Source organism: Panthera onca, chromosome B2 (assembly GCF_046562875.1).
Source record: "Panthera onca isolate mPanOnc1 chromosome B2, mPanOnc1 haplotype 2, whole genome shotgun sequence".
Lineage (NCBI taxonomy): Eukaryota > Metazoa > Chordata > Mammalia > Carnivora > Felidae > Panthera > Panthera onca.
In genome coordinates, this window is record NC_138343.1 from 15450489 (window position 1) to 15476802 (window position 26314).

Genomic DNA, 26314 nt, shown 5'->3' on the forward strand with positions numbered 1-26314 from the left:
TTTAAATACCATGCAGTTTCTGTATGTACAAAACCTAGGCCATAGAGATCCAGTTTAATTTGTATTGTATTTACATCGTCTTCCTCACACAGCCATCATCTGTTAAATTAGAACACAGGAGAGCGCTCCTATACGAAGACAAACTATGTACAGACACCCAGGAAGCCACTGGAAAAAGCAACTGGTTTGGGGACTGACAGACAGATGGGAAGAAAAAGTCATCGGAGGTGACCTCCACCCACTGGCTGTGCACGGGGAGAGTCTGAAATCCCATTCATCGAAGCACACACCACAATATTCATTCGGCAAATATAAATACATGTCCATAGCAGGAGAAAAATAAACCCAGAGGTTTTTTTTTTTTTTTGTTTTTTTTGTTTTTTGTTTTTTTTTTTTTTAATCACACCTACCATCACGTTGTTTGGTTTCTCTAATTGGACATAAAGGCTAACGTTTTAAAAGTTTTACAGGGCTTTGAGGGCCTTTGGAGAGGAATCGATCAGCAATTTTGAAACACAGCAAGGAGGCCAACAGGAGTCCCTTCTGCCACAGGAGGTGGTGCGGAGCATGGGGCAATGTCTGCTTTCAAGAGGGAAACCTCTTGAGAAACTTCACATTCTTCCTCACACTGACCCAGAGGACAGAAGGCTCAACTGGGAACTGACACGCACAAGACCTTTGAGAATCGCAGCTTTTTCAGAAAAGGGGATGCATTTTAAACCATCTAGCCCATCTCTCTTTTTTTTTTTTTTTTTGTAATTGTCAATTTGCCATCTTAGAAAGTAACACCTCTTCCAGTTGTCCTAACGGTATGGCAAAAAAAAAGAAATTGGGATAGATTTCTAGAAAGACCTCAGGATTTCATGAAAGGGAGGCGGCGGCAGAGGGCCAACCTGTGGTCCACGGAGGTGGCAGAGCCCCCTGAGCTGGACTTGAAATAATCGCCCACCTTGATGGCGGGTGGGATTTCTGTAGCACAGCAGGTGCACCCCTAATTCCTGCGACTGACTTCTCCCAAAGGGTGCTCTTCGGGGATGGAGGCGGAAATTGTGTTCAATTTCTCCCCAGCTCCAAGCGGACTGCAAGAACAGGGCACTTTGGGCAGGAAACCTGGGCTGCTGGCTGGCTGCAGGAAACGGACTTGGGCATCACGTTCCCAGGGCATCAGAGGCCCAAAAACCAAAGCCAGCAAAGAAGCCATTGGCCTTCGAGGGAGGAGTCCAGGCGATGGAATGAGTTTCCGTAGGACTCGCTCCTGGGCCCGCGGAAGGCCTGGCCATCATGTCAGAGCCCTGTGAGCCACATGAAGACAGCTGTGAGTTACAGGAAGCTCAGACTCCAACCCGGGCAAGGCAGGCACCTCCGCCTGGAACACGTGCCCGCTGTAGAGAAGTTAAACGAAAGAGCCCTACATCTTTCGTCACACCATTTGCACATTCAAACGTCAGTAAGCCTTTCGGGAAGACTGTGTTTACAGCCACGCTAAAATCCCGACCACGTTTTCCCTGAACTATCAGATTCCACATTCAAAGAGAAAAGGATCTAGTGACGGCCCCTCCTTGGGCCAGGCAGCGGCGTGCTCACTCCCGGTGGTACGGGGACAACTTCGCGACGGCCACTGGGCACTGCCTGAAGAACTGCCCTGAGCTCCCCCCGGACTCTGCACAGCTCCTGGGTTAACGGCAGCCACGGGGGCTGTTAATGCCTGCCGAAAATTCAACGGCCTCGCCGATGGGTGTGCATCCCAAGAGTGACTTGCTTCCCACATGTTTTGGGGTGGGAACTGGTCAACTCCTTTCTGTGAAGGCCAGTCTGGGATCTTTCTAAATCTCGGGCATGTGTGGAGGAGAGCAAGCCATTACCGAGAAAAATCACGGTAACTGTGAGACCACGACGGAGGTCCAGGCAGGGCTTGGTGACAGAGGGCCCTACAGGGTCTGTCAGGTAGGAAAACAGAAGCAGCCGCGACGGGCCCCGTGAAGAGAGTGGTTAGGGTTTGGGGGCTGTCCTTCCACTCACTGCACATCTTACCCGGGGTGTCCCCGTCAGGAGGGCACTGCCTTCCTGTGGTCCCAAGCGAATGGGACAGCTAGAGATACACCTCCCATCAGCTTTACCGGCACCACGAGGGAGAGGAAGGATGCTCTCCAGATGGGTAGGAGCAGGAAGGTACAGCACGGGCAGGTGTGGCTGGTGTTTGCGCCATTCCGGCATATGCCGAACCCTGAAGGCCCTCCACAGAAACTCTTCAGTGCAAAGAAAGGAGACTAGAAGGCCATCGGGTGGTTCTGGAGTCCCAGTCCGTCAGAGACCGGCGAGCCGGCCTTTCAGGAATGGTTTCTGGCTTGCATGCATTGGTCCTACACTCAGAAGCTGTTACCTTCCAACCCATACAGTCACTGGCCCTGGGGTGCGTGGAGAAAACGAACGTCAGCCAAGCAGTTTCTCTCCCCAGCCTCTCCGTCCTCACCAGGCTTACACTCAGATGCACCAATGCCACGGGCGTCCCACAGCAGTGGCCGGGTGCACAAGACCACCCGTGACATTTGGCTTTTTTAACACAGATGGGTCAATTAATTCGAACTGAGCAGATGACGACTTCCCCTGTGCACACCAGAGCTTCCCGGGAGGCAGCTCCGCTCAGTCTGAGGGGACAGGATAGGTGCTCAGTGCCGGCCTTCCATACCTGCAGCCCACACACTCTCGAGACAGACAGTCGACCACAGACTCCCCCAGAAAAGCATCTTCCCTTTTGTTCACGGTATGGATGACGGCTGAGGGGAGAGAAAGGACAGGGGTGACTGAGAACAGTGCTCCCTCTCAGCCTCCTCCTCCTAAGAGGCCTCCAGGTCGGACGCCACACCTGGAGCCAGTGTGTTTGGCCAAGTCTAGAAAGCCAACCAGACCATGTGCACAGTCCATTCCAGGCCGAACCCACTGCCTCAGCTTTCTTTGGACCCAGGTGACAGACACTTGAGGGGAAGAGGTTCGCTGGAGCCTCAATGAACATGGCACCTGCCAGGCCTGGAGGGAGAGGACCAGGACCGCTCCGAGCACCGGGAAGTCTCCACTCTGGCCTGCCGGTGCCCTCGGAGTCCGCGGCGGTACCAGCAGCTCTGACCGCGGAGTGGTGACCACTGGGCTTTCGCAAAGAGAATCCTGATCGGGTTTCCTTTTTCTTCTTCTTCTTTTTAAAAAAAGGCAGTTCAGAAGATTTACATCATAATGGGGAAGTGAATAAATACCAGCACTTATGGTTCTTATAAATTTATGTTTCGAAGACAGCATAGCACTCAGGAAGAATTTGACTGTTAAGGTCGGTGAAACCTAGAAAACAAATAATTGAGTCAAGACCAAGGGGCTGCTAGAGGTGCCGGATGCCACAGCCCGAGCTTCCCATCCTCAGACTCCCCGTGGCTGACGAGTGGCAGGTTAAATCTGGTTAAACCTCCGGCCAAAGGCACATCCCTGACACAACTCCTCAAGTACTCGAGCCCCCACGGAATTCACCTTATGTTTGGGAGTAGTTTCATCTGGAGCTCCTGGGGGCCCAAACCGGACGGCCCCGGTGGCCCTCGGCCCACGCGCTCAGCCTGGACTCAGCAGCAAGGTGGAGCACCCAACTTGCGTCTCTGAGCCCAGGCACCAGTCGGCACGTCCTGTTTCTCTAAGTGTCCGCCACAGGAGTCCTAAGAATTAAGTCAATGGCTCTGCCACTAGCTAGCCATGTGACCTTATATCAGCCCCTTAAATCTCTCTGTGCCTAAGTTTCCCCAAAGGAGGATATGGGCACATGGAATCACAGGAGCAAACCCACTCTGGAAGTCCCACGTGGATTTGGTATTTTGCCCAGGCTTGGCTCGGGCTGACTGGATATAAATGTCAACGGGCTTTTCTTCTCAGCTTAGGTTTCCATAAAAACCCACTCTGGGGTTATGGGCGGTCTGGCACTTAACAGATCTTTAAGTGAAAAACTAGGCCTTCGGAAGGTCGCGGTGCTCCTTCCCCTCGATTCGGAAACCACAGCGGACCTTCTCTTATCCCCCACCCCTCCCCACCACACCCACCTGTAATCCGGCAGCAGATGGCAGTTAGTCGGGAAGCAGGCATGACCATTTGAAGGAAAAAAAAGGGAAAAGAACCCCTCAATTTACTAACCTTGTTAAATGTCTACTCAATTCATGAACTTCCATTTCAGTGCTTTTAAATTCATTGAGCTCCTTTCGAATGGCAGCCTGGAAAGAAGAGAGCTCCGTGAATATGCAGAAGAGACAGAAGAGACAGATGCAGAAGGGAGTTCGCTTATTACCTGTTTTGTTCGACAAAGCCGAACGACCCAGTGTAAGTACGGAAAATGAATTCCTTCACTGGGAGGGGAAAGAAAATCACCTGGAACCGACAGAGAATCCCCCCGCCCCCTAAATGTAAATCGCACATGATATCTGGCCTACTGCCCAAAGTGTCTTTTTCTTCCTCTCTCCGAGGAGCGCCTCCGGGGCAGCAAGAGGCCATGCAGATCTGCCCCACACTCCTGGGGTCCTGAGTGCACTTTTAAAGTTGTGGTGTTTTTTCAATGTTTTATTTTTTGAGACAGTGCGAGCAGGGGAGGGGAACAGAGAGAGGGGACAGAGGATCCGAAGCTGGCTCTGCAGCGATAGCATCAAGTCTGATGCGGGGCTCCAACCCGCGAACCGTCAGACCAGGACCTGAGACAAAGACGCTCAACCGACCGAGCCACCTGGTGCCCCGAGTGCACATTTAAACGTCAACCCCCCATCTTCCATAGGCAAACAATCTAAGCTCAGCACAAGCACTGTGCTGCCGCAGGATGGGTCCTTCTAGAAGGGGTGGGTCAAATTCCTCAGTCAAATTAAGGGAATGGGTGATTGCCAGCTGCCTCCTTTCCGTTTGATTTACAAAGACCTCGCTCTTTCACAGCTCTGTTGATTCAGAGGTGGTCTATGCCATTATCAAGGGTATGGCCTCGTTTGAGTAGCTGCCCCCTTCCAGCAGCACCCGTAGACGTGCTGCGGCTGAGGGAGGGCAGGCAGGCAGGATGCAAGGACAGACGAGGAGGTGGAACAGAAGGTTCTGACACTGCAGAAAACCTCACTTCCTCCCCAGGCACTGAAATTCTAAACATGCGCTCTTTTCCAGAGCTACTTCTAATGTTCATTTATTTTTGGGGGGGGGGGGGGAGGGGCAGAGAGAAAGAGAGGGAGACCCAGAATCCGAAGCAGGCTCCAGGCTCTGAGCAGTCAGCACAGAAGCCGACGCGGGGCTCGAACTACAAACCGTGGGATCATGACCTGAGCTGAAGTCGGACGCCCAACCGACTGAGCCACCCAGGCGCTCCCTCCCAGAGCTCCTTCTAATGGGAGTGCAGCAAAACCTTGGTTTGTGAGAATAGTTCACTCCGGAAACATGCCTGCAATCCAAAGCACTTGTGTAGCAAAGCGAATTTCAAGAACTGCTGGCTCAGCTGTGATCATGTGACGTTCGGCGTCACGCTCTACTCACATTCCAAGATGTCGCTCATTTATCAAGTTAACATTTATTAGAAACGTGTGCTTGTCTTCCTCACAATCCGAGGTTTTGCTGTATTTCCTTCGATGGGACTGTCAAGGCACTGAGAGTCAGGCCGGAAAGGCCCGCAGGCAGGATCAGAGTGGCTCCCCCCAGAGAAGGCAGGCACACCCCCCCTCTGTGGGCGCCACTTCCTGTTCTTGGGCCGCAGCTCTTGAGGAACTGGGTTCCCTGAATGCGACGCACAACTTCAGCACGTGCATGGGGAGACGCGCTGTACTTTCCCCCCGCTTTTCTGATACCCTCCCTCATCCTCGGTCAGCAAGGGCGCTGCAGTCAGGCTGTGAACAAAAGGCAGAAGGCGCCAGGGCTCCTTCCTCTGTTCCCGTTTACATGACACAACAGCCTGGGGGCTGGGCCTCTGGGTCTGGTGGATGGTGGTGCCGGTTCCTGGGGTCACTACCACAGATGCCTGTCCGGGGAAGCAATGAGTGTTACGTTTAAGAGGAGGGCAGAGGCTTCCACTCATCGGGACCTGTGGGTGGACCCACCGTGTGGGAGGCATTTCTGGAAAGCCTGCTTCTGGCCCCAATGTTCCCACCAGCGTGCCGCGGCTTCCCTGTGTTCAAACTCCCTGCGCTCGATCAGGCCAGAGTCTGCGCTGTAGACGGCCTCACCCTACAGCCCACATAAATTCGTGGGGCAAAGGCAGGACTCAAGAGAAGGCCCCCGGTGTATGCCAGAGTCTCCCCAATGTCACCTGCACACCAGACGTGGTCATTATTTTAGATTTTGTTTTAAAAGGCCCTTAGCTCTCCAGTTCCTAACGGTGATTGGACTAGGGTCCCAAAGGATTACGCAGCAGAGGTTCATTTCGATTTATGGTCCAGGGGACAGGTGAGAATTCCCTTTTGCTTCACTGCATTTCTTACAAAACTCAGCCTCAGATTCTTCTTGTTTTCCAAACGGATGACGGTTTAGCGTAGCAAGGCACGTTTTGCCGTCTCTGTGATTTGTGGCCTGTTTCTACCGTTAGGGTATAATAGCCGCAGACACAGTGAGCCGGTCTCTCTTTAGTTTTGCGAATCCTACTGGGTGCCGAGGACAGCGTCCTCTCCACGAAGGGCTGCGAGAAGCCTGGAGCCTCGCACTCGTGAACTGTTCTGTGCCCATACAGATGTTCTGTTTCTGTGGGCACAGCCGCCCACGCGGCCTCTCCTCCTGCTGTCACTCAGCATGACATTATGTGACTGTTGCGTGCCTTCTCTCCGGCAGTGGAGAATCAATTTGGTGACCTCCCCGCAGGTTATCTGGAGCCCTGGGAGAAGCAGCACCCTCAGCAGGCCCAGGGGGCGCTTGGCACCCCATGACAGCCACTGCAACCACAGCCTCGCTGCTGGTCTCAGCCCGGGGTCCCGGCAGCAAGCGGGAACACCAACGCGGGGGGAGACCGAGGCACGGGGACCCCCTACCCCACTCCTCGCCCCTCGGCTTACTTTGTCGGCAGCGGTGAGGCGGGTCCACGGTTTGTCGGCCCTGCGGTCATAGTCCTGAGCGTCAGCCACCTCCACATAGTCACTGAAACGGATGAGGATCTTTCTTTCTCGAAGTTCTTCCACTGTGGGTCTTTGGCTGAGCTGCAGGGAGGGAGAGAGACGGACCCGGTCAGCCAGAGGAGGGTAGACTGCTGGGTCGGTGGGAAAACGAGGTCCTGAGAGGCAACCAACACGTCCCTCAGCAAGTGAGGGGCAGGGCCCGGGGTGGGGACCTAGGGCTTCTGACTCCTGGACCTGGGACTTTTCCAGAACTCAAAGAGAGAGAGCTTTATTATCCCCTGAGCTACCTTCAGGCTTTTCCGGATAGACAGGTAGGCTGAGTCTTAATAACACTGCAGCATCTCCTTGTAAGCGGCCTGTCTGCCCGCGTGGGTGCGGGCGTCCACTGTGGATTTTCCCACACCCGTGCCGAGCCTCCCACTCGGGGACGGGAACCTCACACCAGGCTTCGGTCTCATTTTGGATTTGTAAGCCCACGCCCGTGTGTCAGATTGAGTGTGCTCTGCAGGATGGGGCTGGAAATCGTTTTAAATGCGTGTGTTTTAGACCCCCCCAAAGGGCGGATGTGCAAACAATATGCAAATTCAGGGGTCTGCAGCCATGATGTATGAGGCCAGAGGGGACCCTGCTCTTCACAGTCCGTCCGCAAATGCAGGGCGAGGCTGGGTTTAGGCCAGGAAGGCATGGGACAGGCCTTCAGGACGGGTCTGCGGCGAGGGGTGCAACAACTAGGACGAGAACGTGTATTTATTTAGCCGCCTCGCGGTCCCAGTCACAAGCACCGTCCCTTTGTACTTGGGCGGCACAAGGCTGACGTTTCTATCATCGCTTCCCGTCACTGGGTTTATTTCTCCTGGAGCAACACCGTCGCCGTGTCTTCAGGATGCTGTGAACGCACGTTTAACCGACGTTATTTTAAAGCACTTTTTCCTCCAAGCCCTATGCTGTATTCACTTCTACCAACAGAAAGTGCAGTCAGATACAACCCCACCACAAAGGCCTATACAACACACACAGACGCACAAGTGAATCCCAACCACCCTGGCTGTCCTGACTCGATTTCCCGCGGCTGCCACACACCGTTGGTGGTGCCAGCGTGCTCCAGCCCGCTGCCAGCTGGTGGACCGTGGAAGAGCACGCGGAAAAGGAGTTAGATGATTGCCCGGCTGGGATCAAACAGAATGGAGCCGGGTATGGCCAGGCTGCCAAAGCAGCCTGAGGCTCCCTCTTGGCCAATGGTGGGAGGGGGGATGTGGGGGATCAGAGGCCTAGCCGGCTCCTGTCAGAGTGGTTCAGATCTGTGCTGAGGCAGCCCTGGCGTTCCTGGGACAGGACCTTCTGGTGTCAGTGCTGGCCTGTCGCAGGAAACCCACAGCTGTCCCAGGCTTCGTGGGGTACTGTGAACAGTCCATCCGGACACGTGCCCTCTGCAATGTGAGTTCAGGCAGCTTTTGCACACTCGTTAAAATACATGCAAACATTTCCTGTTTCCCCAGCTACACAAGGACTCTGCTCAACATCTCTTGTGCCTCTTAGGACTAGCAAGATTTACCGCAAAATGCTGGGCAGACGGTGCTAATTTCTAAGTGTACTGTGACAAGAGGAAGGTTAAGCACGGAAGTTCTAGTTTATATTTCCAGAAATCATGCTCTGGGTACTTTACCAACAGACTTGGTGGCAGTCTGGAGCGAACAGAAAACTAAATGTTAGATCCAAAGGTCAGGGGCTATTTTTCATGCCTGAGTCCCATCGGAGACTTTAGACACGATCTCTCCAAATCGATAAGGCGCTGCTCCCAAGTGCTAGGAGGGAGGGAATGAGGAGGGGACCGGTTTCTTCCCCTGGGGGTGGGGGGATCTCGGGTGGTGTGTAGGCCACCTAACCAATGCCCCCTGGGACTCTCCCCTGCGAGCATGGGCTCGTGCCCCTGGCTACTTAGTGCTCAGATGTGCCTTTGGCTTGCCTTTGGGGTACATGAACCTAGGGTCCCTCCTCAGATGGCGAGGAAATGATCTTTGTGGCCGAAGTCCGTTTTCTGGGGATGGCGGGCTAGAAGAAGGGGCGGGGGGGGGGGGGCAGAGGTCGGAAGCATTATGTTTCAATCTATGGCAGAAATATCACTTGCAACCAGATACTGAAAAGTAAATTACTTGAGGCCCCAGATCCACCACTAATACAACTTGACCCAAGTGCCCCTCCCCTCCCTCCCTTCCTTTCTTCTTCCCATCCATCTATCCATTTAGCTAGCCAGCATGTTTTTTTTTTTTTTTCCAAAGGGGGAGGTTGGCATTTATTAAAAGACAGGGCACATAATTTTTAGGTTAGTCTCAATTTGGCTGAAGAAAACGACTGGTCTGTTGCTATCAGTGTCCTGTATCAGCTCCTGGCTCTCATTTTTCTCCCTACTGCGTTAGAACGAAATAGAACTGAATTGAGGAAACCTTAGGGCTGCAGGTAACCGAACGACAGCCATCGTCACTGGCATCTGGTCTTGCTGTGCTCAAGGCCCCAGAGGAGAAAGATCTGCCCAGGGCCAGGAGGCACTACAGAATTCCCTACCTGCTGGCAGGCTCACATCTCTGTCGTCAAAAACAGAGGTGAAAGTGCCTTCCGGTCTTCCCCTTCAAAGCGGTTCTCCCTTCCCTTAAAGTCATTTTTCATTCCCCAAGCCAGTCCCAGGGAAGGGCAAATGCTGAAATTATAAGGCAGCTTTCCTGGGAGAAGGAAGGAGAGGGGACCGGGAGGAAGAGAAGGAAGTTCTCTTGCCTTGGAGACATGCAAAAATGAGGGGCTATTTGGGGGCACCTGTCCCTAGCGGTACCCATCCTTCGGGAGATGGCGGGGGAGGGAACCCTCCTCCCTTGCCAAATTATGCAATTAGCTGACTTTTTGTATGCTCTTTTTAAAAAGACACAAACTAAATATAGGCTTAAGTATTTTCCTATTTCTAGCTTTTAGCAAGAAACCCTCAAGTTTAGGAGACTTGGGCGCAGCAATCAACCCCAATGAATTTTATAAAAATGTGATTTTTTTTCCCCTGAAATGTCTAGACCTTTCTGTATCAGAAAGGAGGGGTTATCACCAGCCTCCTCTGGATAGTCTAAGTCATTTCAAGGACACACTTAAAACAAGGTGGCGTATCTTCCCCTGTCCTCCTCACTACTCAGGCTCGGGAGAAAGGACGCCCTGCCTCCAAAGATGGCGTGGTCTTAGGGATTTGAAGAATCAGACCTTGACTTGGGTGAGGGCACCTAGACAAAATGAGGTCACTTAGCTCTTGTTCGAGTTCCCAACCAGGGGGACGCCAGCCTGTCATCTGGCCTTTCAGGCTCGTGTTTATTTTCCTTATAATTGGGATAGCATTTGGCTTGTCACTGGGTATTTGGGATGCTCCAAGGGAGACAAAGTCAGAGACGCACAAATCATCACCTTAATAATTGGCATGATGTTTTAGGATCTCTGCATTTCTTCCTTTACATAATATTTCTAGGGAGAAAAGTCCATTCATAAACCTTTGAAAATTAATTTTAATGGGTCTCTTAACTGTCTCGAAGATTTGAGTATCTTTCTCTCAAGAAGGTCACTGTAGGAGGCTGATTAAAAACAGAACATAGTTCCGTTTCCTGTGTGTTATCAATTAATTAAACTTGTCAACACCATCCAGGAATAGCCTCAACTAAGAGTCTGTTACTAGAGAGGCCACTCATATGGAATTAGATCCGCTCGGGTCTGTGTCACGCTGCCGCATCACCTATTCTGGGGGTTTAAATACATAAGAATTCCAGCTTTGTGACTTTAAGTGCTTTTCAAACACCTGCAGTAAATTTATCAGCACTTTGGGCATTTTCCTAAATTCAGTAATTCAAGCTGGATCTGGCATAATCAAACCAAGTAGTTCTCAGTTCATAGGTAAGGAACAGTATCAGGGGAGGCAAGGAAAACTTACTCTCCCAGGGTCACAGCAAATAACTGCGTTACATTTGAACTACCGATTTTGATCATGACGTTCCCATGCTTGGTGGCATTATGGTGAATTTCTCAACAACAAAATGTTCGCGGTAACTGAAAACATAATGCACCTGACATCAAGCTGCCTGGGGGGAGGGAGGCATGGGTGTCACAGAATCAAGCAGTGGAATGTCACCAGCCCAAAGCACTGAAGGCCATGAAACTGAGCTGACCACCGTCCCCGGGGGGAGTCCCGGAGAATCTAGAGAGCCGCTCGCTCTCACAGCCAAGGCGCGGGGCCACTGACAGAACTTCCTCCGGGCCAGGCAGCTGCAAGGCCACCGGGGCCCGCAGGCGGCACGGGAGCCAAGGGCGGCCCGCGCTGTCCTGTCCCAGCTCGCGCCTGGAGAACCCGCTCACCTTTCGAGTTAACCTCCTCTTGATTTCTCTTTTCTCCTCTTGTTCCTCCTGTTCATTCCGAGCTGCAAGAAACATTGACCATGCTTTGGTTTTGGGAAACAGTGTCACACGCAGGTGTACCCTCTGAACCTCTGCAGGCTCCAGGCCAAGCCCCTCACGACTTGAACAAGGGGAGACCGAGCTCCTGTCCCCCCCCACCCCACCGCGGCCACCCTCCTGCCTATGGGACGCTTTGTAAACTGCCTGCCTTGTTTCAAATTGACGGTGAGCTGGCTGACCTTACTGTGTTTTCCATGTGTCACGGGTTTTCAAGTCTCCAGGCAGAAATGCCGGGCTGAGAAGTATGGCTCTAAGGCAGGGAGATAGGTCCTAACAGGATGAGGGTGCTGTTAGCGGGGACATGGGCCTCTGGAGGGAGGCGAGCCTCCCTTCTTTGGACAAGACTCAGGCCGGCTCAACTCTGCCTTGGGCCTCACAGTGACTGACGGGGGCTCATTGTGATGTGGCCTCATGTCTGGTGCTCCGTGGGGACAGAGCAGAAGACCAGCCTGTGGGGGTGCCTGCCACTTGCTGCAGAAATGAAACCAGGCACGGCTGAGGCCGAACGCAGCACTGGGCACGCGGAGAGGGATTTCAAAACGCTCACCTTTCGCAAGCCCTGATTCCATTAATTCTTTGAATCTTCCAAGAAGTCCACAGAGCAGGTGTGAGGCCAGAGTGTGGGACACAATTGCCTGCATTTAGACTTTTAAGGAGTGTCTTAGGAGAGCAGACTTCGGAGTCTAAACGTTCTTGGCTTGATATGCGGGGTGACTTACTCACCAGATGTTTAAAGAGCCATAGGTTAGAGGGTCTGGGGAAGGGAGCAGAGGTGTGGAGGGCAGAGAATGCGGGCTTATTTTAAGCAAAGCGAGTGACCTTGGGTACGGCACTTTCCTTCCGGGCCTTGGAATGGAGGCGAGGGTCTAAGCCCAATATCGTCTAGCTTGAAGGTCACAGAAATCAAACCGTGTCCAAAGAAGGTCTCTGATTCTCACCCACTGAATTTAGAACGGCATCCGTGAAGGCAATCTCCTTCAGCTTGGTCTTCGCATCAAATCACTGCTGCTAAATTATGTTTCAGTAACTGAACTCAGGGCACACTTGCCATTCAGTTGGCTCATGACCGGCCAGGTCAGTAAAAGAGGGAAGCCCCTGTGCACGGAAGCGGGGTCCCACCCTGTTCCTCCTTGCGGGTCCTGACAGCGGCCACCACAATCAGAGGCAACTCATACTTCCGGCTGGAAGGGACAATGGCAGTTCAGAGCAGAGCTCAGGCCCTTGAGCGACACCCCCAGGGGCACAGCTTGCCTGCTGTGGCTGCCTGGGGGGGTGGGGTGCGTCTGAGGATCTTGTATGGGGGCACAGAAATGCTCACATCCTGCGGTGGGCAAAGGCCACCATCGGTCTCCACGGAAGCTTGCCCCACAGGGCCCTGGCCCCCCACATGAGAGCCCTTTCCTTTGGATTTAAAGATATCCCATCTCCCTCCCAGAACTCCTTTAAAAATGCAAGTTTCGAGAGGCACCTGGGTGGCTCAGTCAGTTAAGTGTCTGACTTCAGCTCAGGTCATGATCTCGCGGTTTATGGGTTCGAGCCCCGCATCGGGCTCTGTGCTGACCGCTCAGAGTCTGGAGCCTGCCTCGGATTCTGTGTCTCCCTCTCTCTCTCTCCGCCCCTCCCCTGCTCGCACTCTGTCTCTCTCTCTCAAAAATAAACATTAAAAAATTTTTTTTAATAGGCAAATTTCTCTTGGATAAAAACCCATGAAACCAGTCAGCCATCAACATCTTAGTACGAACTCATCTATCAGAGAGAAACGGGAAGGCAGAAAGCAAGAAGAAGGGAGACCCCTGGCAAGCTGCATTTGCAGGTGGCTGGAGTACAGAAGGGGAGGTCTGGTCTGGAGAGTGAGTACCCAGGAGGCAGCTCAAGGGAACTTGGTTAAAATGTACAGGCTCACAGGAAAGTATGGCCACGAGGGGCCCAAGAGACCACCAAGTCTAACACTCCTATTCTGGAAATAAGGATGTGAAAGCCCAGGGGAGTTAAGTGGCTACTCCCACGCCACGCAGCTAGTTAGACAAACAGTCCAGCTCTTTTTTTTTTTTTCTCACTAGAATAAGCAGCCTCTTCCCCGTCATGCTTTGCTTGGGGCCAGCCCCTCCTCCTCATTACTGGTTACTGGCCTCAAACTCCAATCCGGACCCTCTCCTCATCCTACAAGCCCCCTACGGGCCACAGAGGGCGGCGTTCTGCGACAGAGCAGGGAGCCTTCCTCTCCTGTGTGTGTTTCTTAGGTCCCCCTGAGGGGCAGGGCCACGAGCCACCACCTATGGAATCTATACCTCTAGTTCAAAGCCATTTACAAACCGAGGGCCGTGAATTCTCAGGCTGAGGGTACCAAGACAACCCCATTAGGCCACTGGACAGAGAGGCTAAGAAAGGCCCGTGATGTCATCACCTGCTGCCACCATCAGAGTGTGCTCATTATGTGCTCAAATGTGCACAGTGTCTCATTGGCTGCGGGACAAAGCAGGTGCTGCCTCCAGGGGGCGGGCAGGGTGGGGCTGGAAGGTAGCTGCGGGCCCTCCAAGCTCTACCACAGAGCCGTGACCTGTGTCTCCACAGCACCCTCAGAGATCGGGTTCCTCAAATGACTCAGAACCCAGAAAGCAAGGTTTAGAAGAATTTGAGAGTGTTTTCTTACACCACGAAAACATCTCTTGAGTAACCATCAGAACAAACTTAGAAAGAAAGAAAGAAAGAAAGAGAAAGAAATTTTGAGAAAGAAAGAAAGAGAAAGAGAGAAAGAGAGAGAGAAAGAAAGAAAGAAAGAAAGAAAGAAAGAAAGAAAGAAAAAGAAAAACATGTTTAGGAAAACCAAGTTCCAGAATACAGAGGAAAAAAATAAAAGTTCACACGAAGGAGAAGTTCATTTCTGAGAAGTTTTGAAAACTGAAATGATCAACCTGTTTGAATGCGGTCAGGCAGTTCTTTCATTTGGCTGTTTGAACAGGATGAGGAGGAGAGGGGTGGCTAGAACCAAAGGGGAGCATGCGAACAATGTTTTCTGCTCTGGTCCCTGGATCTAAGCCTCTCAGGCTTACCAGACAAAAGTAACGGTCTCTAAGATCTGAAGGTCTTTCTAGATGGCAACAAAAAGCCAATGTGAGGACCTGCCCGCAGTCTCCCAGGGGTCTGGGCAAGCAAGTAGGAGCTGGTGCCTTCTGGAAGCCAGAGGTGAGCTGGGGATTTTAGACCTCCTCTTTCTAAACCCCCTGCCCTTGCTGAGAGAATTATTTTCTGAGACCTGAACAATCCCCCAGAGAGTGGTAGCTTCTTTTTTTTTAAAATTTTTTATTTAAAAAAAATTTTAATGTTTTATTTATTTTTTTTTATATTTTTATATTTTTTATTTTTTTTTATTTTTTTTTTAATTTATTATTATTATTTTTTTAATGTTTATTTATTTTTGAGAGGGACAGAGACAGAATGCGAGTGGGTTAGGGGCAGAGAGAGAGGAAGACACAGAATCCGAAGTGGGCTCCAGGCTCTGAGCTGTCAGCACAGAGCCCGACGCGGGGCTCGAACTCACAAGCTGTGAGATCATGACCTAAGCAGAAGTCAGACGCTCAACTGACTGAGCCACCCAGGCACCCCTGTTTTATTTATTTTTGAGACAGAGAGAGACAGAGCATGAGCAGGGGAGGGACAGAAAGAGAGGGAGACACAGAATCTGAAGCAGGCTCCAGGCTCCAAGCGGTCAGCACAGAGCCCAACGCGGGGCTCGAACTCACAAACTGGGAGATCATGACCTGAGCCGAAGTCGGATGCTTAACCGACTGAGCCACTCAGACGCCCCAAGTGGTAGCTTCTTTGTTTGGGGGCAGGTTGGAGGCCACTGAACAGCAAGTAAATGGCACTGAGATTGGTTCCTCCAGAAAACACAGATCCGTGTTATGTGTGTGTATGTGTGTGGGTGAAGCAACAGAGGGGCAAGGACACACCCTTACCTGCCTTTCCACTTTAGGAATAAATGGACACCTGCTTTTCTTTGTCTCCAACAACAGAAAGGTTACAATGGATCAGGTGTCCGATTGGGACAGAAAGGTAGAGACAGCACACAGGCCAAACGTCCCCCCCCCCCCCCAACCCTGGAAATCATCTGAAAAAGTTCTCTTTCATTTTATGGCATATTTAGCTTCAAAACCGTGAAGGGCATTCTTGGTTAGAAAACTACATATACACGAATTCCTAGAGACCTAGCGGGTATGTGAGGTGCAGGCAGCAATGAGGAATGCCAACCTTGAAAAGAACACCTGCTGAGAGCTGGGGAGGCAGCAAGGCCGGGAGCAGGGCGGGCAGGATGTCCACAGAGGCAGATATGGCAGGGACAGCTCCTCTGCAGGGGCTGCGGGCCACACGCCTGCCCCCACAGCAACTCAACAGCTCCCGGCAGCAAACCCTTCAAAACCCAGCGAGTCTCAAGGCCACAGTGGGGAGGGGGGGGTGGGGGGGTGGGGGGGGGTGGTGGGTAGAAAAGATCAAGCACATTTGAGTTTGGTCTAAGTGGAAATATCCAGCTGCTCAAACAGGCTTCACGTGGCTGGCGTGTGTGTGTGTGTGTGTGTGTGTGTGTGCGCGCGCGTGCACGTGCATGCATACACGCGTGTGCACATGCCATGACATTCCCAGGAAACTGTGCAATAGCACGTTATTTCTCCTTTCTAGAAAGTATAAGCGGATGTGTGCGTGGGGAGAAAGGGTCATGAGTGAAACTAAAAACAGTATTTGTTGCCCATCTTAGACAGGTGCTGGTGGCAGCAGTAATAAAGATGGGGCAGATGTGGGCAGAGGGGGTTTGTTTTTTAATTGTTTAAGATCTCCCGCCAAATGCAGTCCCTGAGATGTTTGTGTGTTTTCGTTTTACGCTGGTGGGACGCCAAGTGGATTCCCTCGCTCTACTCAAGAATCCCTGTGTCCTGAACCGAACAAGGGGCTCGTTCATGGTCTCTGGCCACAGCCAGGGTGATGGGCGAGTTTCTCTTGGGTGAGAGCATTCGGCAGGCAGGCCGTGGGCCAGCTGTAGAAATCCCGAGAGGGGACAGGAAGCCTTCTCCCTGAGAAATGCCTTCCTAGACTTTGCATTTCATGTTCAAAGCGGGGCGGGGGGGGGGGGAGGGGAGCCAGCTGCAACGGAAGGTCATGGTTTCGAGCCCCCGCCTTCCAGCGGCTGTCTGCCTCCTTTTAGCCATCAGTATAGAAATGTGTGGGTTCTCAGCTCATTTGGGTTGGAAGGTGACCCTAACCCTGCTCGGAATCATTGAGTGGCTTTGCTTGCCCTCATCTCGCAGCTTCTCTGACTTTACAGCCCACGAAAGGGAAGGTGGCCCTTGCAGCCCGTGAGCTTTGGGTGGGCCTAGTGAACCCGAATCTGCCTTCTCTGTGGGGACGCTGCCTTGGCTGTTGTAACACGCGAGGAGGGTCAAGCATCAACCGGCAGAGCGGTTCGCAGTCATTCCCACGCGGGCACGAGGGACAAAGCTGGCGGCCCACGGATGAACGAATAACCGAAGCCACCGCAAGACATCAGCGACCGCCACGGGCTCAGTCACTTACGTTTTAGAATGTTCCTCTGCTCCAATTCCTCCGCGGTCGGCCTCTGGCTCAGCCGCCTACGGAAAAAATCCAGGAAAAGTTTTTGGACCATATCATATCCTCCTTGGGTCATTAATCTCTTCAGCCCTCGTAGATGCATGAGACAGAGTGAGCGGCCGGAGGTCCCGTTCCATCCTGTGCTCTGAAAGACCGGCTCTTACTACTACCTCATCCTCAGTTCCTCAATTTCAACCCCAGGAAAGGCACCGTGCGTCACGTCATGCCAGGCTGACCCTCCTCCTTCCTCCCGTCATCGGCCCCTGCCCCGCCCTGCTCCTCTGGGGCCTCTAGGCAAGTGGACTCTTCTCTTCACAGAGGTCCCTTTCTCTCCTGTGGCCTCTGCCTTTCTTCCCCAACCCCCCAGGCTAGAGCTTGCTTCTTGCCATGTTTGTGCAGATCCAGTTAGACCATAAAGAGGGTCATGGCCCCGGGGTGATGCAAGAGAGCATGTCTTGTCTGCAAAGAACAATAGACGGTCTTCTTGTCCCCACCCGTCACCACCAGGGCTGCCTTAGACGTGGAATGTCGAGCGAGCAGGAACAGAAACGACTCTCCTGTCGCCGGCACGGAACTGAGCCATAACAAGGGAACCATCACAGCAAGGGCATGAACTCTGCCACGATGCGGCAATGGAGGGCGGGGACAGACCATGGTGGCCCCACGAGGTGACAGAAGGCGCCAGAAAGTGGGAAGGGTGCCACACGGGAGAACTACAAGCTGGCACGGGCGTAAAAGATTCCAGGAATGAGTCACACAAACAGCGGGCCTCACCATCCACAGAGATGTTTGTGCGTTTTTGTTTTGAAGCTTTTGGAAGTTGGTTAACCAACCACCCGGCAAAGTTCAGCCTCCTGCTTCACCCATGGGATGAGGTGTGTGTGAGATGAGAAAACTGTAGAAGGAGTCCGAGGCTCCTCGGAGCCCTGCACTGTGACCTAAGGGGTGGAAAGGGGCGCGCTCCTGCTGCTTCTCCAAATATCGGCGACCAAGTGTCTCTAGTTGGCAAGGTGTTTACAACCACGGGATCTCCAGAGACACCCAGCGTGAAAATATAAAGTCCGTGGAGTTAGCGAGCGCAAATATCTCAAATGCAATGCTTGAGGTCACCTGTAATTCTCCTCATTGCCCTGGGCCAAGCAATGGATCCTGTTAAGCCCCAATGTCATCACCGTATATGCTATAGGTAGGGAATGGGCTTTGATACCAGAGAAAGGATTTCTGGTCAGCTGTCTGTAAAATCTACAGCACCCTGGAAACTGCTGGAAATTGTATTCCAAAGCATTTTTAAGTTTATAAGAACGTCTTCCCGTTCATTAGTCATTTTCTTTTCGAAATGCCCCATTAAGGCGCTATTTATTCCCACTGATAAGGACCAGCTGTATATATGGAAATCTGCAATATCGGAGGCTCTAAATTTGGACTCCATAGTCTCGAAGCCTTTCCTAAAATAGCATTCTCAGACCTCCGGAGGAAACTATGTCATCGGTCTGGAATGCAGACCCCACTCGGCATGAGCTTCTTCGAAGCCCTGCCTTACCTTTCCCTTTCTCCTCCCCCAGAATCCTTGGCTCATCGGTAAGGGGTGTGCAGCCATCTTTATGGGACCACTTGCTAGAACCCAGGCTCTGAATGAAGCTAGGGCTTTGGGGTCAGTATGTTTTGAACAAGCCCCAGATTCAAGGTGGAGGTTGCATCCCAGGAGTCAGGCCAATGTTTTAGAAGCTCATGCCCAGAAGCGCCTGCAGAAAGTTCCGCCATTGGCTTACGCTGAGAAGCCCATCGATTTCTGTTGCCAGACCCGTCGCCTGGTTCTGTGCTGGCTTTTTCATTCTTGTGTTTCCTATGGGTCACATTTGGAGGGGACGAAACAATGAGTGAACTGCAACCAGAGCAAATTCTGTTAACGAGGCAGCCTTTAGTCAAAGATACATGCTCTCGAATGAGGCCCTGTATATATGTTTCATTTCCTTGAAAGGGTCTGAGAACATCGAGGCTAATCCTAGCCATAAAATGCAGCTAAGCCCTCCCGAAGGACATGTGCTATATAATTAGCTATCTTGGCTTTGAAAATGAGACTGGGGGGCGGGGGTGGAGGCCTGCGTGGCTCAGTCCGTTGAGCGTCCGACTCTTGACTGTGGCTCAGGTCGTGATCTCACGGTTCATGGGATCGAGCCGCCCCACAATGGGTTCCAGGCTGACACTGAGCACAGCCTGCTCGGGATTCTCTTCCCCTCACTCTCGGCCCCTCCCCTGCACACGCTCTCACTCTCTCAAAAATAAATAAGCTATAAAAAAAAATGAGATTGGGGAGGAAAATGATCCTGTGGCTTTGTGAGGATAAGGCATAGAACAGCTCAGGAGGTCGAGGATCTGGGTTCTAGCCGTGGCTCGGCTCTGAACCGACTTGCTGTGGACAAGGTATTGGACTCCACTCCATTCTTTTCCCTGCAAAGAGTGAACAGCAATTTAAGAGGCTAAGGCTGATTTAATGCCTATTATGTGCAGGAATGGTTCTTAGAAGCAGCTGCCATATTCTCAGCCCCATCCAAATGTAAATTCATTTATTCATTATTTATTGAGGGCCAGTTCTGTGCTAGGTTCTGTGTTAGGCACTGGATGAGTAAAGACAGATCAAGGCCTTGCCTCTGGGGGAAACAGTCATTAATCAAATAGTCACGGGAGTAAGTATGGAATGTGACTGTGGTGAGAGCTTCCGACAGGAGGCACCGGGGCAGGGCCTCTGGCATCTGACCCGATTGGGTCGGGAGAGGGGTCCCGGGGGGGAAGTGACATCGCGCCCTAATCTGAAGAACAGAGGAAGCCAGTTTGCCGGAGTAGAGAGCAAGGGGAAGAAGGAAGGCGGGCGAGGCCGTGTGGCCCAGGGAAGCTGTGTTCAGCGTTCTGATCTTTTCTCAAGGGGCCAACAGGAAGCCGCGAAGGGTTTACGTTTTAGATAAAGTGGGTCACATTTCAGCTTTACAACACATCTCCTTGGCTGTCCTATGGAGAAGGGGCTGGGGGTGGGGCGGGGGGGGGGGGGGGGGCAAAAGGCAGTTGGGAAAGAGGCCCTGGGAGGCTAGTGGCCACCTGCTGGGGGAGGACGGTCACCCAGGCTGGGCTGTGGCGGCTGAGGCGCTCGCGCTTAGGAAGCCAAGTTGACAATCCACGGAGACGGAGCCTAGATGGACAGGGTGGGGAGAAGCAGGTGTGTGTGGGGGAGATCCGTCTGTCCATCTATCTTAGGTTTCGTGACGTAACACAACTGGGTGGACGGTAATGCCGTTTGCTGAGATGGGAACACTGGAAGGGAGGCGGGGCTTTGTGGAGGAGGACAGGAAGGGTGGAAGGCAGCCACGAGTTTGAGTTTGGATCTGCTGAGTCAGAATGCTTCTGTACCACCCAAGTGGCAAGGTCAAGTAGGCAGCGGCGTGCACTGAGCTCAGTGGGGAGGAGAGGTCTGGGCCACCGACAGAGACCCGTGGCTGGTCTGCACTACGGAGAATATTCGAAGCCAGGAGCATGACGGGGCATGGCCTGAGAAGGCGAGAGGCCGTGGGCCGGAACCTCACAGAATCCCACCATTTACGGTGCAGACCGAGCCAGATGAACCCGCCAGGGGTCAGAGAAGGGCAGCGCGTGAGGGCGGGAGAAGACGGAGGATGTTCCATCCCGGGAGCGAGGGGGGGATGACGCGCCCGGCCAACAGAGGGAGGTGAGGCTGGAAAGGCTGGTGAGGCTAGAAAAGCACAGGGTGCAGGCCGTTAGCAAGCTCGCCTGGCGCTCTTTTAGGGAGCGCAGGGGACGGAGGCCAGGCTGCAGTGGGTTGAGAACAGGGGGTGAGAAAACAGAGGAGTATGGGCGACTCTTCCCCAAGCCTGGCTGGACAAGAGAGGGTGCAGGTGCAGGGGGCGCCGGTGAGGCTCACACCGTTTCCTGGAAAGACTCCAGATGAGGTGGTGCTGGTGAGAAGCTGCCTATGGAGGGAGGGAGAGGGTTCAGCTGGTAGTGTCGGAGCCCCGAGGAGGCAGGAGGGGTTGGGGTCTGGGGACAGAGAAGGAAGGCCTTACTTCTCACATGCGGGAGGGATGGCTCTTTACCATGACAGAGCAGGACGGGGTGTGCTGTACGTAGGAGGGTGAGTTTGGTATCAGAATTCAGGAAGTTCCCAACGGATGGCTCTCACGTACTGTGCAACACAAGTACGTTGATCAGCATAAACTATTCTCTATCCTTGACAGATCTGTCTTTGCACAGAGCCAAGTTCATAAACCAAAGGGACGATAAAGCTCCAGCTTCAGAATTCTCGCGACCAGCATCTTAGGGAAGGACCCAGGGCAGTCCGGCATGGTCCATGTAAGGCAGCCACCTGCTTGGCTCCTTTCGAGATCTACCTTGTGCAGAAAGAGTGGTTACTAGAAAGCCAGACGGCAGAGCACAATTACTGTATGAATGAAGCGGTCAGTTTTATGAGTGATCCCAAGCTGCTGACGACTCCAGAATAAGGACAGAGGTGTGGGGCGCCTGAGTGGCTCAGTCAGTTAAGCCTCCGACTCTTGGTTTCAGCTCACAGTTCGTGAGATCGAGCCCCGCGTCAGGCTCCATCCAGCGCAGAGGCTGCTTGGGATTCTCTCTTTCTCCCTCTCTTTCTCTCTCTGTGTCCCTCCTCCACTCACACATTTGCTGTCTCTCAAAACAAAGAAAGAAGACGACCGAGGTGCTTTCTGAATGCGCTGTATCTTACCCCTGATTCGATGGTACAATTTAATTATATTTGATTTAAACTCCCATTAACACTTGGGATGAGCACGGGGTGCTGTATGGAAACCAATTTGACAATAAATGTCATATTAAAAAAAAAAAAAAACACATTAACTTTAAAAAGTTCCTGACTAGGTATTCAGACACGGCCATTTATATGCTAGACGGTAAGAGAAACATTCTTGGGAGTTAAACTTTTATATAAAGTGAACTATCCAAAAGTAGAAGTTTAAAATGTGTGCGCAAGTGACCTGTTTAAATTGCTTTGCTGTTACATGTATGGCCCTGGTTTACAAGACAGCTCTGACCTGCAAAATTGTTTGCACTCCTCAGATGATTTCTTCTTTACCATGGTCCACAGCGAAACGATCTGCATTGGCCGCAAACCGAAAAGTCACGGAGTTCCTGTTTAAATGCCACACGCCATCAATGGCCACATGCCAGCCCCCTATCTAAGCCTTCTATTTAAGAATGGATTTTGTGTATTATCAGTGCGAGAGACTCTATGCTGGTGACCACAAGAAACAACCAAATGAACGAAGGCTCTTCTTTCTGTGTGAAAAGACTGTGAAAAACAAGCCCGAAGCTCATGGCAACGTGGGATTTGCCTCGGAATAAGGGGACGCTAGAGAATGAAGTGTCCAGACGCTTTAAATGTATGCAGAGCAGGGGAGGCTATCTCCCCAGAGAAGTGACAAAACCCCGGTAGGTTGGGCTGCTCTGGCTCTCGATGGGGACAGGGATTTGTTCTGCCGCATGGAGCTAGTGAGCCAGCTGCTGGCATCAGAACGGCAAGGTCAAGGCTCTCATTACCATTTGCAACTGCTTATTGTTTGGATGGCTCTGATTTTTTTTTTTTTTTAATTTTTAATGTTTATTTTTGACACGGGGGGGAGAGGGAGAGGGAGAGGGAGAGGGAGAGGGAGAGGGAGAGGGAGAGGGACAGGGAGAGGGAGAGGGAGAGGGACAGGGAGAGGGAGGGAGAGGGAGTGAGAGTGAGAGAGTGAGAGAGAGAGAGAGACAAAATCCGAAGCAGGCTCCAAGCTCTGAGCCATCAGCACAGAGCCCAATGTGGGGCTAGAACTCACGGACTGCGAGATCGTGACCTGGTGACCTGAGCTGAAGTTGATCTGACCGAGCCACCCAGGTGCCCCGAGGGCCTTGTTTTTTTTAAAGTTGGCATCTCTGATGCTCTATCTGCATTTCGGGGGGGAAAAAGAAAAGCAGAAACTTTGGTCTTTGGCATCTCAGGCCCAGGGGGAGGGAACTGCCCTTCCGAACAGAGGGGAAGAGAAAATGATCGGGAAGGACTTGGGTTTCCCAACTGGTGCCCCGGATGGGAAATGGAGCGAGTGGAGACAGACAGGCATGATGGGGCCAGGGAAGGGGGAGAAGCACTGAAGTATGGCCCCTCCTTTGGAATCTTTCCAGAGAACACGTTCCCTGTGGGCTGGGCGTCTGTCTGGCCTTGGTCACTGCTACACCCCCAGTTCTTAGGAGACCACGGCCAACATAATAGGTGCTCATTTAGTACTTACTTAGCCGCACACGCTCATTGGATGATCCCATCAACACTCAAGACTTCACTTGGCATCTACATGCTGATGACTCTGCCATCTATACCTCCAGTAGTAGTTTTGAGTTCCAGATGGCCTTTCTAATTTATACTCCTATAGGTGGTCAAACTCAGGAGGTCCAAAACGAATTAATCCATCTTTCCCTTCTGTCCTCATGGTTTTGTGTCCCCTCCCCCCCACCCCATCCCGGTGAAGTGCCCCAGCCAGGAAACTAGGAATTGTCTTCGCTCGGCTTCACCCTCAACAGCCAGTCCACCACCAGGTCCAAATGGTCCCCCGTCCCAGCCCACCACAGCCACCAGCACCTCTCCTGGTTGCTATGGCCCGTCCAACTCGGGTCCTCTTTCCCCGGGGAAACACGGTCACCCCACTCCCTGCTTGAGAACTACACATGCCCGCCCAGTGCCTGCAGTGGGGAGTCAAAACACCAGGTCCTATGAGAGTCTTCCTGATCTGGCCACTTGCCAAGAACCCCGCGACCCCATCCTTCGGACAGAACTGTGTTTTCCTGGTTTCCTCTCGATATGCATGCCCTTCCTTATAGCTAAGCATTTCTCTTTGGCTAACTGATGCTAATCCCCAAGATCACAGCTTCAATCTTACACTTCACTTACTCTGGTCACTACTAACCTTTTGGTGAAGGCGCCTCGACAGGGTGTGACAACAGTCCTGGATCTCCCTCGTGCTGGTGCTTGGCCCCAGGGCTTGAGCTCCGCGAGGCTGGGCCGCCCTGCACCCTCACCACCCGGGGCCGCTGCATAGGGCCCCACACTTGGGCTCTGATGCCCTTCTGCCACTTTGAAATTTTCAGCAATTAAAAAAAAAATACTTATTTTGAGAGACAGTGTGAGCAGGGGAGGGGCAGAGAGAGAGGGAGAGAAAGAATTCCAAGCAGGCTCTGCACTGTCAGCTCAGATCCCGATGCCGGGCTCGATCCCATAAACCGTGAGATCATGACCTGAGCCGGAATCAAGAGTCGGACGTGTAACCGACTGAGCCACCCAGGCGCCCCTGACCTTTTCAGTAATTTTTGAATGAGGAGCCCTTCCTTGGCTCACCATGGCATGCACAATGCCGACACTGAGTCTGGTGACTGGATATACTCTACACTTGGGAAATCAGTAAGTGAATGCTGCCCCATGACTGTCTCTTGTCTGTAGCCTTTCCCTCTCTTCTAGTTCTTTCCCGAGGCCCAGCACGTGTGTTTTCCATTAGAAACAACACAGATTCCCCTCCTGGCACCCTGCTCCTCCCCCAGGGAGTCTCCATCTCCAGCCCGCTCTGGGCTTCCAGACCTTTCCAAAGAGTGGTCCAAGCGTGAGGGGACACTAAGTCATCACCATCAGTCCACACCATTCTATCGCCCTGGTTCTCCACCCGGACGGTTTTGCCTCCGGGGTACTTCCGGCCACATCTGCGGCCACTCGGGTTGTCACGACCGGGGAGGCCCATGTTGGCATCTAGCTCGGGGTCCTACCGTGCACACGCCTACCCCTCACAACGCAAAACCAGCCGGGCCGAGCGACGACGGCGACGAGGTTCAGAAACCCTGCTCTCCCGAATCAGGAAAGAGCTCTTGTCCAGGTCCCTGAGGATGGATCTCCCAGATCCAGTGGCCTTTACGGAGCCCTCATTTGACCGGACCTTTCTCTACCACGCGGCACCTCTAGTGAATGGCTACTTCTCGAAGCTCTTTCTCTGCTGGGTTTTCAAGGGCTCTCACTACTTCTCTGTCCACACCCCTAGCTCCTGCGCCTCAGCAGGTTTCACGCGTGGGGAGAGCCCCAGAAGTGGCCTCTGCTGGGGGTGGCTTCAGAAACACCACCGTGCGTGCCAGTGACGAGCGTGGGTCTGTCACCTAACAGGCGGGGGGACCTCGGAGGAGCCAGACTTCTCTCCACGCCTCAGCCTTTCGTGCCTGCGTGGCCTCCTCGGAGCCTCCCAGCAGATCTAACGGCTCCCCCTGCTGGGCTCCCCCCGTCCGGATCCTGGCCTCACCCCTATCCACCCACTGACACAACCACCTTTTCAAGTACACGGGGAATCCTTCGCGGGCACAAATGATGTCTTATTTATCTCTGTGTTTCTAGACTTAGTGCAGCTCCTGGCACATGGGAGGGGCTCCAAAGATCTTGGGTGATTCAATTAATGAATAATAATCCATCCCGGGAGTTGTGCGTCGTACGTTGAGGTGCCCCTACCACTGAAGAGGTTCCTCTGGGCAAAGTGAACAGCAATTCCGCTTTTATGCCTTAGAACTGCGCCCTGCTACCCCTTCTGTCGATCACTGCTCCATGCACCCAACTCCTTCCAGGAATTTCAGTCAATGATTTTCAATTTTCTTCTTCTTCCTCACTCCCCTCAGGCTACTCACAGGTAGCCTGCCTACAGCACGGGAAAGAGCCCAGAGAGGAGAAAATGGACTGGGGTCCAGAGCCTGCCTCCTGGCCTGCCTCCAATGTTAACCAGAAGGGCACGTCGTGTCGCAGTACCTCTGCGCCGAGTTTCGCTGTCTGACAAGTGGCCATAACCACAAGCCAGCCTGCTGGCCACCCAGGGGGGCCGAGAGGCCCGGGTGAGAATGGGAGGCAAACGTCCCTTTTAAAAGTAACTATAAACCATAACATTTTGTTTTTGGTAACTTGAGAAACGTCTCTGACCTCAAGCAGATACACAGGTCTCCCTCAAGAAAGACGGGCGGGCACCTGGGTAGCTCAGTCGGTTCAGCGTCCAACTCTTGATTTCGACTCAGGTCATGATCTCACGGTTTGTGAGTCTGAGTCCCGCACCGGGCTCTGTGCTGACGGTGTGGAAACTGCTTGGAATTCT

The 26314-nt window shown here is 52.7% G+C and overlaps 1 protein-coding gene and 1 long non-coding RNA gene across 8 annotated transcripts in view; one reads left to right on the plus strand and one right to left on the minus strand.

Annotated features, from left to right (window-relative positions):
* Positions 1-3251: 3251 nt before the first annotated feature.
* PHACTR1 (phosphatase and actin regulator 1) overlaps positions 3252-26314 on the minus strand; it is a 559123-nt gene continuing 536060 nt past the window's right edge. For all 7 annotated transcript variants that reach the window (XM_078446629.2, XM_078446625.2, XM_078446624.2 and 4 more), the window contains 5 exons: positions 17112-17167; positions 11451-11512; positions 7023-7163; positions 4159-4235; positions 3252-3327 (listed from right to left, as the gene is read on the minus strand). In XM_078446629.2, coding sequence (XP_078302755.1) covers positions 3312-3327; positions 4159-4235; positions 7023-7163; positions 11451-11512; positions 17112-17167 — 352 coding nt within the window. In that variant the 3' untranslated portion in view covers positions 3252-3311. The remainder of the gene's footprint in view (positions 3328-4158; positions 4236-7022; positions 7164-11450; positions 11513-17111; positions 17168-26314) is intronic.
* LOC144616350 (uncharacterized) lies at positions 13423-22737 on the plus strand. Its single transcript, XR_013555494.2, has 2 exons — positions 13423-14732; positions 22242-22737. It is a non-coding gene; the product is annotated as an uncharacterized LOC144616350 (long non-coding RNA).